The sequence below is a fragment of the Cordyceps militaris genome, assembly GCF_000225605.1.
Source record: "Cordyceps militaris CM01 unplaced genomic scaffold CCM_S00006, whole genome shotgun sequence".
Taxonomy (NCBI): domain Eukaryota; kingdom Fungi; phylum Ascomycota; class Sordariomycetes; order Hypocreales; family Cordycipitaceae; genus Cordyceps; species Cordyceps militaris.
Genome location: NW_006271974.1, coordinates 1,947,380 through 1,961,841, shown reverse-complemented (window position 1 = coordinate 1,961,841; position 14,462 = coordinate 1,947,380). Strand labels below are relative to the sequence as shown.

The window sequence follows — 14,462 nt, the reverse complement described above, 5'->3', positions numbered from 1 at the left end:
GCTAAAAGCCGCCTCGGAATCTTGCGCTCCTGACCAATAATTAATACCCGTCTGCCCAGAATAAAAAGCAACACCATCCAGGTACACATCCGCCACGCCGCCATCGATCGGCTCGGCCCGGCGATCCTGCGAAAGCTGGCGCAAGCCTCTGTTTCCACTTCCGTGCTATGGCGTGAAAGGACTGCTAAAAATGGGTATAGAACATGACGACTTATTGGCACACCTACCATATAAAAATCAATTATTTTTACTTCCGCCGAGAGCCCAGGGACTGGCGCGCGTGGCATCGCGACCAGCGGTGTTCTGACGTCCCGCTCTTGTAGGTACTTGCCTGCTGCCACTTTAGACCAACTGCAGCAACCAGGGTCCGCAACATGAATTCAAGAAAATGAAGTCGCTGGTAATTACAAAAAAAATCCACCAACATTATTCGCTACACTTGGCTTACTTCTTTGCGTCTTGCTTCTGCAAAAGGCATCACGACTTATCACGGTATGTGCCTCGCCGTCATGGTCGTCGCAGTACCGGCTACGGCACTATCCAGGACCGAGTTGGAGATACGGCAATGGGGGCGCAGCACACATGTTTCTACAAGCAAGCTGGCCCTTTCAGCTGGGGGCATGGGCGAGAAGATCGCAATAACAGCCTTGGCAGTCGAGGCTTGTTCGGGCCCTAGTCCTAGAAGCATACCCTGCTCTCTCTTGTATATTTTGTTGGAAACAGGAAAAACAGACACAATGACATATGAGGCCTCCGTGCGTAAATTACCCATGCACACTATGGGTTGAAACGTACGCCAATCTACATTCCATGTTGCGAACAGGCTCGCTCTCTAAGTAGTCCAACCACTGGTTTATAACTCTGGTTAGCCGACATGTGGGTAAAGCCCAAATGTGCGCAGAATCCAAGTTGCAAACCCGCGCGTCCCCCAATGTACCTGCTTAATAATTGCATAAAAACCTCTTTCAAAAAGGCTCAGCTATGCCGAAGGAACGCGAGCCGATGGCTGAGAAACACGGGAAATTTAAAGGCGAATAAAAGCAGCCAATGACGCCACCCCCGCCGATAACGCCTTGGCAGACCAGCCAAGAGCGCACCACCAAGTAAAGAAAATATAAGCTTCTTTTCGCAACTGCCTAACACGGCAGGTCCTTTGGCGACGCCGGTGCAAAGTGCCCAACGTGATGTCCTGTGCTTGCGTCTTGCTTGCTTGGCAGGTCCAGACCGTCCATCTTGTATCTTGGCAGCTACCACGGGTAAACTTGTTTTAAAAAGCCCCAGTGACGAACTCTTTTCTTTCCTTCTTCCTCAATCACTTTTTTTCTACATTGATAAAAGCCCCATCATACACTGACGCCATGAAGTTTTCAACAGCGGCGGCTTTGGGCGCCTTGGTGTTCGGCCTGTCGCATGCCACTGATCCCATCACGCCCGACAAGGCTGTCAAGGACATCCGAGTTCGAGAGTAAGCGGCCCCCCCCCCCCCCCCCCTGATCAACGGCCGGAATGGCTCGTCTGGACTCGTCATTAACACGAGCCAAAATAGATTGGAAAACGTGCTGTGGCACTTGCAAAAGATTGCCCGCGACAACGGCGGGAACCGCGCCCACGGCCTGCCCGGCTTCAAGGCGTCCCGGGACTTTGTCCTCGAGCGCGTGCAGAAGCGATTTGGCGCACGCCTCGACACGTACGTGCAAGAGTTCAACCACACCTTTTCGCAGGTCCGCAAGATTGAGCTCACGGGGCCGTCGGGCGAGGCGGTCGAAGTCATCGCCCTGCAGTATGTGTCGTCGACGCCGCTGCCCGACGGCGTGACGGCGCCGCTCCTCGACACGCCCGTCGACGACACGCGCGGCTCCATGTGCTTCGCCGACCAGTGGGAGGGCATCGACGCCGCCGGCAAGATCGTGTTGCTTAAGCGAGGCACGTGCGCCATCTCGGACAAGCTCAAGCTCGCTAAGCAGCACGGCGCGCTCGCCGCCGTGCTCTACCACAACGCCGCCGGCACCCCGGCCGGCGCGACCCTCGGCGCCGCCAACGTCGGCCTCGTCGTGCCCGTCGGCCTCGTGACCCGCGACGTCGGCGAGGGGTGGAGTAAGAGGCTGGCAGCAGGGGAGAAGCTGAGCGTGAAGCTGCTGGTGGATGCCATTTTCGAGCCGCGGCCGGGCTGGAATATCATCTCGGAGACGAAGCTCGGAGACCCGAACAATGTCGTCATGCTCGGCGCGCATCTGGACAGCGTGCAGCCCGGACCCGGCATCAACGACGATGGCAGTGGCACGGCTGCGTTGCTGGAAATCGCCACGTCGTTCCAAAAGTACACTGGTTTCAAGAACAAGATTCGCTTCGCCTGGTGGGGCGCTGAGGAGTAAGTTTCATTAAATCTGCAAATCTAAAGATGTGTTGCTGATACTTCCATGTACGTAGGCTTGGACTGATTGGCTCGCTGTACTACACCACGCACCTGTCCGACGCGGAAAAGGACAAGATCAAGTTCTACTTCAACTACGACATGATTGCCAGCCCCCAGCCCAAGTTTGTCGTCTACGCCGACAACGAAGCCCACGAATACGGCGCCATTCCCCTCTTTGAGTACTTAAAAGCCGCCGGTGTCGCTCCTGAATACGCGTACGTTGTCCTTTTACCCTCTTGTAACACTCCAGCTAATCCTTGTTGGCTAGTAAATTCGGCTCCTCCTCCGATTACGTCGGCTTTCTCAACGCCGGCATCCCCAGTAGCGGCCTCTTTACCGGCGCCGGCGCTCCCTTTGACGAATGCTACCACCAGCTCTGCGACAACCTCAACAACATCAACTGGGACGCATATGAGAAGAATGCCAAGGCCGCGGCGTATGTGGCGGCCGAGTTTGCGCTGAATCTGGACGGCGTGCCGTCACGTAACAAGACGAGCTCGAATCCGCAGTCGGCGCGCGGTGTGCAGAACAGTTTCCGCGACTGGTCGAGTGGCATTCAAGTCGAGGAGACGCACGCGAGCTGTGGCGGTGAGCTCACCTCCGTCTAGGTATACAGTAGATGCACCTATCTAGAGGAAGACTATGAGCACGCTGTCGCTGAAGTTGTTGGACGCCTCAGACGAAACCAGTCTTCGGCAGACAGCTGCCTTCAGTAGAGACTCTATTGTGCAGGGTCCCCGTTTAGTCCCTAGTGATGCACTAGTACTAGTAGCTAGTACGAAGTATTGAATATTCGGAATGGGCCAAGGACTTTATCTGGCAGGTGCGATGTTTTGATCGTAAAACAATTAGCCCATTAGAAAGGCCACTGTTAAGTAATGGGTATCCAGGGCTCTATCCTCTGCAGCAGGCTTCTGATTGAAAAGGGCTTCAAGACAATGCCATCCATGCCCGCCTCCTTTGCCGCCTCGATGTGGGTATTGCGCACATTCGCCGTGACTGCAACGACGGGTACGTGGCTTGCTATTTTGCGACAGCGCTCCATGGCACGAATTTCGCGCACGCACGTGAGGCCGTCCATGTTGGGCATTTCAAGGTCCATCAGGATCAGCGACAGACTAGCTCCACTGGGGACACAAAAGTGCGTCTTGTTCAAAAAGTCCAGCGCCTCCATGCCGTCATTCGCAGCGGAGACGTGGCAGCCAAGCTTTCTCAACTGCTTCACGAGCACTCTTTGGTTAATCAGGTTGTCCTCCACGACAAGGATATGGGTATTGACGAGCGCCTCGTTGGGCGGCGTGGGAGTGCGTGGCTCCGTTGCGGCCTTTGTTCGACGCGGCGACGGTGGCAAACGTCTCGAACCCGCAGCAACACTTGACGAATGAATATCCATGTGGCCAAGCGCCTCCGTTATTCGAGCCGGCGTGGAGACATCGCTCGTTCTTGCCTGCACATAGAACAAGAACATGGTTCCGTGCCCTGCTGTAGACGCCACGCCAATGCGGCCCCCGTGAAGCTCCGTCAACTTCTTGGAAATGAAGAGCCCCAAGCCACTGCCGCCATATTTCGCATGCGTGCGCGGTGACGCCTGCTTGAACTTTTGGAAGAGCGCCGTCTGCTCGCGCGGCGCGAGCCCGCAGCCCGTGTCGTTGACTTTGAAGCAGACGTAGACGGGCCGGCCACGCCCCCACTCGCTGGCGTTGTCGGTTGTCCGGCTTTCAATGTCCGAGGGTGCAAAGTGGAACTCTGGCACGTCCGTCTCCTCGGGCGGGCTGGATTGTATACACGTGCTCACGGTGATGACGCGGTTCGTGCACGACACGGTGAACTTGATGGCGTTGGAGATGAGGTTCACCAGAATCTGCAAGACGCGGCTGGGGTCAAGAACGACAGAGGTGGCGGCATCCTGGTCCTCCTGGCCCGGGACACGGTCAATGATGAGGCGAACGTCTTTTGCCAGAGCTTCCGACTCAAACATTTTGACCGCGCGCCGCAGTATCGTTTCCGGTTGGGTCACGGAAGGTGTTATTTGTAGAAGGTTGGAGTGCAGCTTGGAAATGGTGAGAACGTCGTCGACAATGGACTTTTGGTGATGCACACAGAGCGAGATTGTCGCTGCCGCCTCGTGGCAGGCTGCCAATGTTTCCTTGGTTGGGTAGGTGCTGTCTGCGTCTGCCAAGGAAGACGAAATGTCATCGGCGCATTGCAGAATAGCGCTCAACGGATTGCGTATCTCGTGCGAGGTGATGTCGATGAATTCATTCTGCTGCCTTCTCATCTCCTCGGCTTCTTCGAGTTGGCGCGCTTGCAGATTTTGCGCCCACTTAAGATGCGAAATATCTGTAATGGATCCCATGACGGACTTGAGCGAGCCATCTAATTGTGTCTCGACGTGCGCTGTGAAGAGAACCCAATGCTCAAAAATTTCTTGCGCTTGGCTTTGACTAGGAGGGCGACTCTTGAGTAGCAGCTCACCCGACCAAGATGTCCTCTTGTCGCGCATTTGTGCCCAAGCCAGGCTTATCGACTCCTGGCTCGTACTAGCCACGCAGTCCGTCCAGGACATGGGCAGCCGACATTCCTTGTCCAAGCCCGTCATCTCAAAGAACTGCTCATTCGCCTCGAGCAAGACCCCCTCTGGGCTGATGAAGAACATGCCCAGCGGCGAGAATTCCGCCATCTGGCGCATGCGATTCGCCTGCAAGCGCAGCTCCTCCTCCAGCAGCTGATGCTTCTTGGCCGCCAGCGCGGCTGCTTCCCGGCTGCGGCGCACCTCGGACTCGTAGAGAATAATCGAGGCCAGCGACGTGGCAAGCTGTCGGTTGAGCATGCGCAGAAAGGCCTCGTACTCGTCGTCGTAGATGCGGCGCGGCGCCACCCCGAGCACCAGCACGGCGAGGACCCGGTCTTCGTTGGTGGGACGCACAGGAAATACAATGGCCTGGTGGCACGGGTCGCCGAAGCCGCGCCACTGGAAATCGGCAATCAGGGGTTCTGGTAGAGAGCCATCGCGCGTGTGGAGAAGCGTCGGCCCGCGGTTGCGTATGGCTTCGCGAAAGGATGGGATAAAGCCCTCTCCGCGGCTACCGTTGAGGTCGAGCTGTGGAGGCGTGGCAATGTGTCCTTCCGGTATGCCAAGGGACCCTTGGAAACGACACGTAGTAGCGGCAGCACTGTGGGTTGATGATTCTGCATCTGGTATTTGGTTCGCGTCATCCATGGAGTATAAAAACGCGAATGGGATATCGTAGTGATAATCCTCAAAACACGCAATGACGCAGGGCCAAAAGTCTTTCACTGTCTTGGCCTGCGCTGTGCTCTCTCCTAGCTGCGTGACGATTTGCATGCGTCGCTTTGCCACGACCTCTTGCGTCGTTTCAAACGGCGCATTATAGAACCCCAAGATGCGGTCCGTACCGCCGTACAGTGGGGTAAACGACCAGTTGAAGAATGTCTCCTCAATGATGCCTTTTCTGTCAATGGGTATATAGTCGTAGTCTTTGCGCACGCTCGTCCCGGTGCGGCCGCACTCGGCAAATATGGGGCCGGCATAATCCCACAACTCGGCAAAGGGCCCGGAAAAGCCCGTACCCATGAGCGACGGGTGCTTCTTGCCGGCGACTTCCACCGCATAGGCCTCGTTATAGAGCATGGTGAGCTCGCTACCCCAGAAGAGCGCGGCGGGATGGGGGTTGGACATGCACAGGTTGGCGGCCTGGCGGAACTCGCGCGACCAGCTCTCCATGGGGCCGAGGGGTGTCTGAGCCCAGTGGACGCTGCGCGCGTGCTGGATATGGCTGGACAGGAGGCCTTTGGGGTGTGCCACGGTCCAGTCCGCAACGGCCATCTCGGGGGAGGAGAGCGAGATGCAAGGCGCGTAGGAAGACAGAGAGGATCCGTTGGGGGCAGAATCAATGGTATAGCGTCTGTGTGAGGCGGTAGTAGACTCAGAGAAGACGGACTGAGAACATACCGAGTCCTCAGTAGTGTGGGTAGCCACCGTTCCATCGTCCATGTCGGGTGCTGCCTTGCCTGCATGTTCCGTGGGCATCAACGCCTGCAAGTCTGGCCCTTGCCACGCCTGGTTGCCGCTGATGAGTCGCCATCGCCGTCGGATGGTAGAGCCTGTCCACAAAACACCGTTGTAGAAGAAGCCGACGGGATAGATGTCTTTGGACCCATCATGCTGCGTGGCGCTTTCGGCCCAAGCCTTGAACTGCGCAAATGTCGTCGCCTTGTTGTGCTGGTTGTCGGATGCACGCGTCGCGGCACTCGGCGCAAACAGAGACTCGCAAAGGCGCTCGTGAAATTGTAGAGCTTCGTTGGAAAACACCGGGTTGATAGTGTGCTCCAACGCGAGGTCTCTGGGGGCCGCCAAGTCAAGGTTGGGGTCGAGATCGAGAACAAATGTCGGGCGGGAATCTGCGTCGAGAATCTCCAAGAGCGCGAGGGCATGAAGCTCGCTGGGAGGCTCGGCGCGCGGTGTGAAAAGCCGCGGTGTCATGGGGAGTTGTCGCCGCGGCGGAGTGTTGCGATGCGAGCTTGTGTGCAAACGAAGTCATACATGACGGAGAGTCGATACAAGTGGCGTACGGGAAGAACGGGCTTGTACAGTCCCCATCAACGTTGAATGGCCGCATTGGACAATTTGTGCATGAACCAGAGGTAGTTAGCCTGTTCGGCTTCCTGGATGCCGTTGCTAACTTTATGTTGTGCGTGTTGCAAATCGCTTGAGCCGCTGTTCATCGGGAGGCCCACTGAAGGGGGGGCTACTGTAACCCGGCCTGAATCGCCCCATCAACTATTGAAGCTTCGTATGGCGAGACTCGATTAGAAAGGTGGCGTTTGTGGCGACTGGATTCTGGAAGCTAGTTCATTGGGTATTCCATTCATGTCTCATACAAAGTATTTGTATTCTACGGAGTATCAGTCATGATTTTATTCAGATAAAGTGGGATCACACTCGGCAACGTAGATACATAGGTGATAGCTGCTCAACTAGGGGGACTCCCAATAGGAATATTACAAGCCTTTGTTATTTATTTCATTCGCCACAACGTTTGTCAAGACAAGCACGAGATACATTTTTATTCAAATTCTATCATCTTGAAACACTCTAGCCCGCCGACCTGCGCATCCGAGTCCTTTTTGACACGGCCAAGCCGTTATAGGGTATCCTGCTCTCTGGGCGATGCATTTGATCATGACGAGCCTCGAATAAGGTCCTGAACGAGGCATTGCCCTGACCCAATGGAAAAGTTCGGCTGGCTCTAACCAGAATGCAGCAACGTTGACCATGATGGAATTCCAAAGTGGCTACACTGGGAACGGTCTAGAACATAGGGAATCTCGATGGACCGCGGCCTATTTTGCAGCAAGTACGGAGTACCTAGCTGTTCACTAGCGCGCTTTGCACTGGATAGCGCGGAGTTATTCGTCCGGCCCCTGTCCCTGTTACCAACGGACTATTACTTGGGTTAGTTACCCGAGCAGATCCAGTATCCAGTTATTTAGTATGCTGTAACACTGTAACAACCGTACCTATGTAGGTAAGAGGTAGGACGGGGATGGATGGCTCGCCAAATTGCCATCTGAGGCTAGTAGTAACAAACGGCGCGCAACGGGTAGCTAGTGTGTCACAACGTTGTACGGGTACAGAAGTTCGATTTCCTTCCCCTCTCCGTCTTTATTTTTCCCGTCCACTTGGCCTGCTTGCAATCTCTGCCATGGGATTCTGAGACCCGACTTTCCCTCATTAGCAAACCTGTCTTTCAGGACAGCGGGCCACAAAGTTCAAGCACCATTAACCACCTCTATTCGCATCACGAGCTCCGTCGTCCGAACTACTAGTACGGATACAGGGAGCAGAGACAAAAGGTCATGTGCTGCCCACGGGCCTATCGGTAGACCTTCTCAGACACACCAGCAGGATGAGAGTGCCCATCTGGGTGCAGCTCGCGCTGCTCGTAAGCGCCGTCGCGTTTGTTGCCCTCACCGTTGTCGCTGTGCCGACATGGATCTACGTCCAAAGCTTCGTTATCAACGTCGAAACGGACAGCCTCGCCCTCGCCGCCTCCCTCTATGCCACCAAGATTGACTCGCAGCTGCAGCTCCTCAGTACCATCAGCCGCACTGTCTCGACCCGCATCCTCATCCAGCAGTCCCTCGTCAACTACTACAATGGCAACGCGACAACTACGGACCCGTTTGAGCCGACCGTCACGGACCTGCAGAGCGCACTCGCGACGAGTAGCTTTACTGGCTTGCTGCAGGCCCGCATCTACTCGCGCAACCAGACCGGCGAGAATGCCACTGGCCTCATCAGCGTCACGGGGTCTGGTGTCGGGTCGCAGACGCAAAACATCCTGCTGCCCTATCTCACGCCCGCCGGCTCGCCTGTCAACCTGAGCGACACGGAATTCGGCTATCCGCCCTCTCTCTACCCCAATATTACGTATGAGACGTTGGACTTTCCCAACCCCTACATTCCCTCAGAGACCGCCGTGGCTGCTAGTGCCTTTCCCGGCGTCTTGTTGAGTGACAGCCGGGGGCTGCTACTTGGTCCGCTGGCCATCAACCAAACATTTTCCCTCATATCCCTCACGATCCCTATTCGCTCTCTTCGCTCCAACGGCTTTATTCTTGGCTATCTTACCCTGGTCGCTGCCGCCAGCTCGTTCCTCGACATCCAAACTGCCGTAGACGGACTAGGCAGCACTGGTGTCGCGCTCATCGTCACGCCAAATGATCCATCAAACCGGTTCCCGCCCCCTCTACTACCCTCCAATGCCACCTATCTACCGCCAACGGACGCTCTCAGCAATTACGCGGTTCGCTATGTCCTGCAGCCGGCCTCGTATCACGGCCAGACGGACCGCCACACTGATAAACAAGGGAACTGGGGCATGCCCTTCATTCTATCGCGCTACCCGCTCGTCAACGGGGTCTATTCCAGCTACAATGGCAAGCTGAACAACGCCCGTGCAACTTTGACAGCGACAAATGAACAAGGATATTCGGTGGCAGCTGGTGTTGCTCGTCCCCAGACTACGCTAGTTGACTGGACTGTGGTGGTCGAAAAGGCGCGCAGCGAGGCGTACCACCCCATATCCCAGCTTCGAAAAATTCTAGTTGGCTGTGCCTTTGGAACCGCTGGGTTGGTGATGCTACTGATTATACCCTGCGCCTACTTCAGTGTACGCCCTATCCGCAGACTCAAGATTGCTACTGAAAAGTCAATCACTGTGCCCGGAATCGATCTCGCGTATAGTGATGATGAGAAAAACGCAGCTAGCTCTGGTGGCACACTTTCCTCGGCTTCCGTTAAAGGCCTGTTCAGGAGCCTCAAAAGACAGTTTACAAAGCCTCAGAGACCACTCACGCAAGCTGAGATCGAGAGTCATCGTCGGATCTTCAAGATCCCAGGCAGGGTCAAGGAAAGGTCTCATCTAATTACGGACGAGGTGACGGAGCTTACAGAAGTCTACAACAAAATGACGGATGAGCTTGTGAGACAGTATACATCACTCGATCAACAAGTGGAAAAAAGAACGCGAGAGCTAGAGATCAGCAAGAAGGCCGCCGAGGCGGCCAACGAGAGCAAAACTCTGTTTATTGCCAACATTTCCCACGAATTAAAGACGCCTCTCAATGGTATCATGGGTATATGTGCAGTCTGCATGGAAGAGAATGACATTCTTCACATACAACATTCCTTGAAAACACTCTATAGATCGGGTAAGTATAAGCCTTCGCTATCGATTGCGCCCGGCTAACTTCGAAATTAGGTGAGCTATTGCTGCATCTTCTAGAGGATCTGCTCAGCTTTTCCAAGCACCAAATCAGCTCCGAGATTAAGCTTGAGAATAAGGAATTCCGACTGGGAGAGATTCGTTCCCAAATTGTTTCCATCTTTGAGAAACAAGCCCGAGAAAGTAGAATCGATCTGGATGTTGTCTACTCCGGCCACCTACTCGAGGATCACAAACCACACTATCTTCTGGTTCAGCAAGGCTCGTCTCGAGCAGCCCGGCCTAATCGCATACGGGACATGTACATCCTGGGAGACCAGCACAGGATCCTGCAAGTCATCATCAACCTGGTCAGCAACAGTCTGAAATTTACGACAGCTGGTGGAAAAATTCAAGTTCGCATACACTGGGGCGACGAGGCAACGCCAAAGGAGGGCACTCAAAAACTGGCTTCAACAAGCAGCTCGCGCAGTCATAGTGAGACTAGTCGTGACCGAGCCAGGCCTTCCCCAAAGCCGAATCCAAAATCAACATCCTCAAGTAATACACACACTGGAGTCAACACACCCGAGGAAAGAGAAGCCATCGGCAACTCGCTTGTCCATTTCGATGGGGACGTCGAGGAATCGCCGATTTCCACCGAGGAGACCGGAAGCACATATCTCTTCACGTTTGAAGTCGAGGATACGGGGCGGGGTATTCCCCTCAACATGCAAGACAAGATCTTTGAACCGTTTGTGCAGGTGGACTCGAGTTTCAGCAAAGAATTTGGCGGCACCGGGTTAGGTCTCAGCATCTGCTCGCAGCTGGCTAAGCTGATGGGAGGCACAATCACTGTGCGAAGCACCGAGGGTCTTGGCTCTACGTTTAGCCTGCAGATCCCCCTCCGGCATATCCCCGATCGCGCGCCGAGCACGCATTCGGAGAGCACGAGGCCAAGATCGAGGGCACCCAGCGCCGGTGGCTCAACGACGGGCGGTGGCGGCGGCAGCTGTCATCGCAATTCCCTGAGCAGCGTTCTGGCGCAGGAGCCCGATCCCACCACGTCGACGAACAACAGCGAAAGCCACCGCAGCGACATACAGCCACGACTCGTCGGTCTCAGCACACCATTCTTCCCACCCAACCCGAACCAACCGCCTCCGCCGCCGCCGTCTGGTAACGGCTCCACGACCGTCGTCCCGCCCACCACGCGCGTCGAGACACAAGCCGCCATTCAAAAAGCCAAAGCCGCCAAGGCCAAGACGTCGGGCCCCGCGTCGTCGTCGGCCAGCAGCGACCTGCGCGTGCTCGTCGCCGACGACAACGCGACCAACATTGAGGTGGTGCGCCGGATGCTCAAGCTGGAACAGGTGCTCGACGTGACCATTGCCAAGGACGGGCGCGAGGCGTACGAGCTGGTCAAGGCCAACATGGAGCGCAACCACAAGTTTGACCTCATCTTCATGGACGTGCAGATGCCCAACCTGGACGGGATCCAGTCTACGAGGCTGATTCGGCAGATGGGCTACGCGGCGCCGATTGTGGCCCTGACGGCGTTTTCCGAGGAGAGTAACCGCAAGGAGTGCATGGAGTCGGGCATGAATGAGTTCTTGGCCAAGCCGATTCGCAGGTCAGCGTTGAAGAGTGTGTTGACGAAATTTGCAACGATATACGAGGAAAAGCCTGAGAAATTGGAGTAGCAGGGCAACTCGAGATGAGTACAATGTACAGTAGCATGTTATATGTATGGCTATTTAAATACTGTGCCTGCAAGTGTATGAGTGTCTGGCATGCAACGCAACAGGACCGTGTATTCATGTACCCATCAGATTGATCCAGGCGCTTCTTTCAATATTTTCCTAGCGCAAGGCGCCGTCTGTTGTCAAGTCGAGGCATTGGCGTTTCTGTATGAGGAGTCTCACGTCATCAACCATCTCGGTGACTGAGTAACGGCCATCTTTAGGCCAACTCGGCTGCAGACTAGTATTAGTATACTACATACGAGCAACATCACCACTCTTCAGATCTGTATGACACTGTGCTTGAGCTGCCCACCATTGCCAAGGTGCATTATCTGAAGAATATGGATAACTTGATTTTACGTCCCCCTTTTTTTCCCCCAAAATAAAAAAAGTACAAACCTGCAAATCGACTCCCCGGCCAGCTCGGATTCTTGTCCTTAATGCGTCCACCAATAAAGAACAGAAGCCTCATTTTACGCGATCAAATCGGCGCTTCAACAGTGGCGGCGCCACCCGTCCCAATAAGGTATATACTTCGGTCTTCATCCAGTTTGCACCAAGGCTAGTTGCCGAAATACCGAGTTGCAATTCAGCCGCTAATTATTCCCAGACTTTTCCCTTGCTGTATGTTATCCCGTCCTGTCAGGGCCGTCTCCCCATTTCACATGCACCCTTCCGTGTCCCAGGCCCTTCTCATCTATTGCCACACTGCGTTTCATCTTTGGGCATTGTCTAGTTACTGACACCCACGCCGATTCACCTGCCGTCTTGGGCAAAGCCGCAGTCATGCCTTTTCGCGGGCGGCCCAGCACCGCTTGCGCGCGGTGTCGCCAGCGTCGCCTCAATGTAGGTTCTTTCCCAATGACGCACAGCAGCCGTCATTACTATGCTTCATGTATAAGTCTCTGTCGATCGTAGACGCTTACTTTCGTTTATCATTCTCTCTCTAGTGCAACCATGCGGAGCCTTGCTGCAGCTGCTGCGCCAGAGCCGGCGTGCCGTGCCCCGGCTACCGCAACCAGCTGGACCTGCGCTTCCGGGACGAGAATGCTCTCGCGGCGGCCCGGGCCCTTCGCCAGGTGCTGCCAGGAAAGAAGAAACCCCCCCCACCGAAGCGCTCCGCTCCGCAGCTCGCCGTCGCTGCTGTGCCACCCTGCATCGCCTACTCCGTAAAAGAGGCGGCGAGATGCCATCTCGTCTCCAACTACATGCAGCCGCGCTCCCCCAAGAACGGCGAGCTCTCGTACCTCCTCCCGCTCGTGGAAATGAGCAGCAGGCATGCAGCCATCGAGGCGGCGGTGAATGCCGTCGCCATGGCTGCGTGGGCCAACATCCGGCTTTCGCCCAAGGCCATGCTCAAGGCGCAGAGCGAATACACCATTGCGCTGGCAGAGACAAACAAGGCGCTGAGAAGTACGCAAGGCTGCAAGAAGGACGAAACGCTGGCTTTGGTGGTTCTCCTGAGCATCTACGAGGTCGGTTCACTGCCCTGCCCCCCCCCTGGTATGGCTCCTCTGCCCACCCCCCTTCCCTTTTCTAAATGCTACTATAGGTCATCGTCTGCAGCGATGATGCATTCATGGACCGCTGGGTGGCCCATTTAGACGGCGCCACCCTGTTGCTAGAGCTGCGCGGCCCGGGCCAGCTTACCGGACGCGAGGGCTTGAGCTTATTTAGACACCTACGAGCACAGATTGTTCGTCGCCTCTCTCTCTACGATGTGTGTCGGTCCCACGTACATTAACATGCATGTTGTTCGCAGTCTCTTAGTAGAATATTCCAAGAAAAGCCGAATCCGCCTATACTTGCCCAGCTCACTCAACAGGCTGCTGCCTACCGGAATCCCGACCACCAGGTCTTGGACCGACTAGCCTCTGCCGTGATGCAACTCGCAGATTTGTGCGCCGATGCCAAGATGCATCAAGACCACGGCCACAAAGACATCATTTTCTTGGCTATGAGGCTCGATGCCGAACTTGTACTGGCACTTCTGGACATCCCAGACCGGTGGCGCTACAACAGCCTCAAGGTTCCGCTCGAGGATGGACGACCAATCGTCAAAGGCATTTGGGGCTGCGACTACCACGAATATGAGAGCTTGGAAGCCGCCAAAATGTGGAATAATTACCGCTGTGCCAGGATCGTGCTCCAGGAATTAATCATCGACACAGTTAAAGGCCGTGGCTTCTCGACAGATGCCCACTACTCTTCCGTGGCGACTCAATGTCGACAGACTCTGAAGCAGCTCCTCGAAGACGTGTGTGCTAGTGTCCCATTCTATTTCGGGCTGCCCCATTCCTCAAACGGCGAAGACGGTGGTAATGGAAGCTTGATCGGAGGGACAGGGTCCAGCGGCCTCGCGCTGATGTGGCCTCTGCTTGTCGCTGCAAACTCGGGGATAGCTTCGAGGGAGCATCAAGAGTGGATTGCCGTGTGTCTAGATAAAATCGGGCATAGCATGGGCCATAACCAAGCATTCTCCATGGCAAAGCTACTGCGGGAGAGAAAGACGACGCGTTCCTTGTTGACAAGTTAGACCAGATGTACCATGTTCAGCACGGGCAATGACGTCCG

General features: G+C 55.4%; 4 protein-coding genes across 4 annotated transcripts; 3 read left to right on the top strand and 1 right to left on the bottom strand.

Moving 5' to 3' along the window:
- Positions 1 to 1,358: 1,358 nt before the first annotated feature.
- CCM_07880 (aminopeptidase Y) lies at positions 1,359 to 3,021 on the top strand (the record flags this gene model as incomplete). The annotated part of the gene is made up of 4 exons (XM_006673020.1): positions 1,359 to 1,465; positions 1,547 to 2,368; positions 2,428 to 2,628; positions 2,682 to 3,021. The coding sequence occupies 4 exons, from the start codon at positions 1,359 to 1,361 to the stop codon at positions 3,019 to 3,021; spliced, it is 1,470 nt and encodes a 489-aa protein (XP_006673083.1).
- Positions 3,022 to 3,284: 263 nt separating this feature from the next.
- On the bottom strand, positions 3,285 to 6,917 carry CCM_07879 (ethylene receptor; the record flags this gene model as incomplete). The annotated part of the gene is made up of 1 exon (XM_006673019.1): positions 3,285 to 6,917. The coding sequence occupies one exon, from the start codon at positions 6,915 to 6,917 to the stop codon at positions 3,285 to 3,287; it is 3,633 nt and encodes a 1,210-aa protein (XP_006673082.1).
- Positions 6,918 to 8,343: 1,426 nt separating this feature from the next.
- CCM_07878 (sensor histidine kinase/response regulator TcsB/Sln1, putative) lies at positions 8,344 to 11,846 on the top strand (the record flags this gene model as incomplete). The annotated part of the gene is made up of 2 exons (XM_006673018.1): positions 8,344 to 10,150; positions 10,201 to 11,846. The coding sequence occupies 2 exons, from the start codon at positions 8,344 to 8,346 to the stop codon at positions 11,844 to 11,846; spliced, it is 3,453 nt and encodes a 1,150-aa protein (XP_006673081.1).
- An 828-nt stretch (positions 11,847 to 12,674) lies between these two features.
- CCM_07877 (C6 zinc finger domain protein) lies at positions 12,675 to 14,424 on the top strand (the record flags this gene model as incomplete). Its single annotated transcript, XM_006673017.1, has 3 exons — positions 12,675 to 12,734; positions 12,839 to 13,363; positions 13,651 to 14,424. 3 exons carry the CDS (start codon positions 12,675 to 12,677, stop codon positions 14,422 to 14,424), a joined length of 1,359 nt encoding a protein of 452 aa, XP_006673080.1.
- Positions 14,425 to 14,462: the final 38 nt, after the last annotated feature.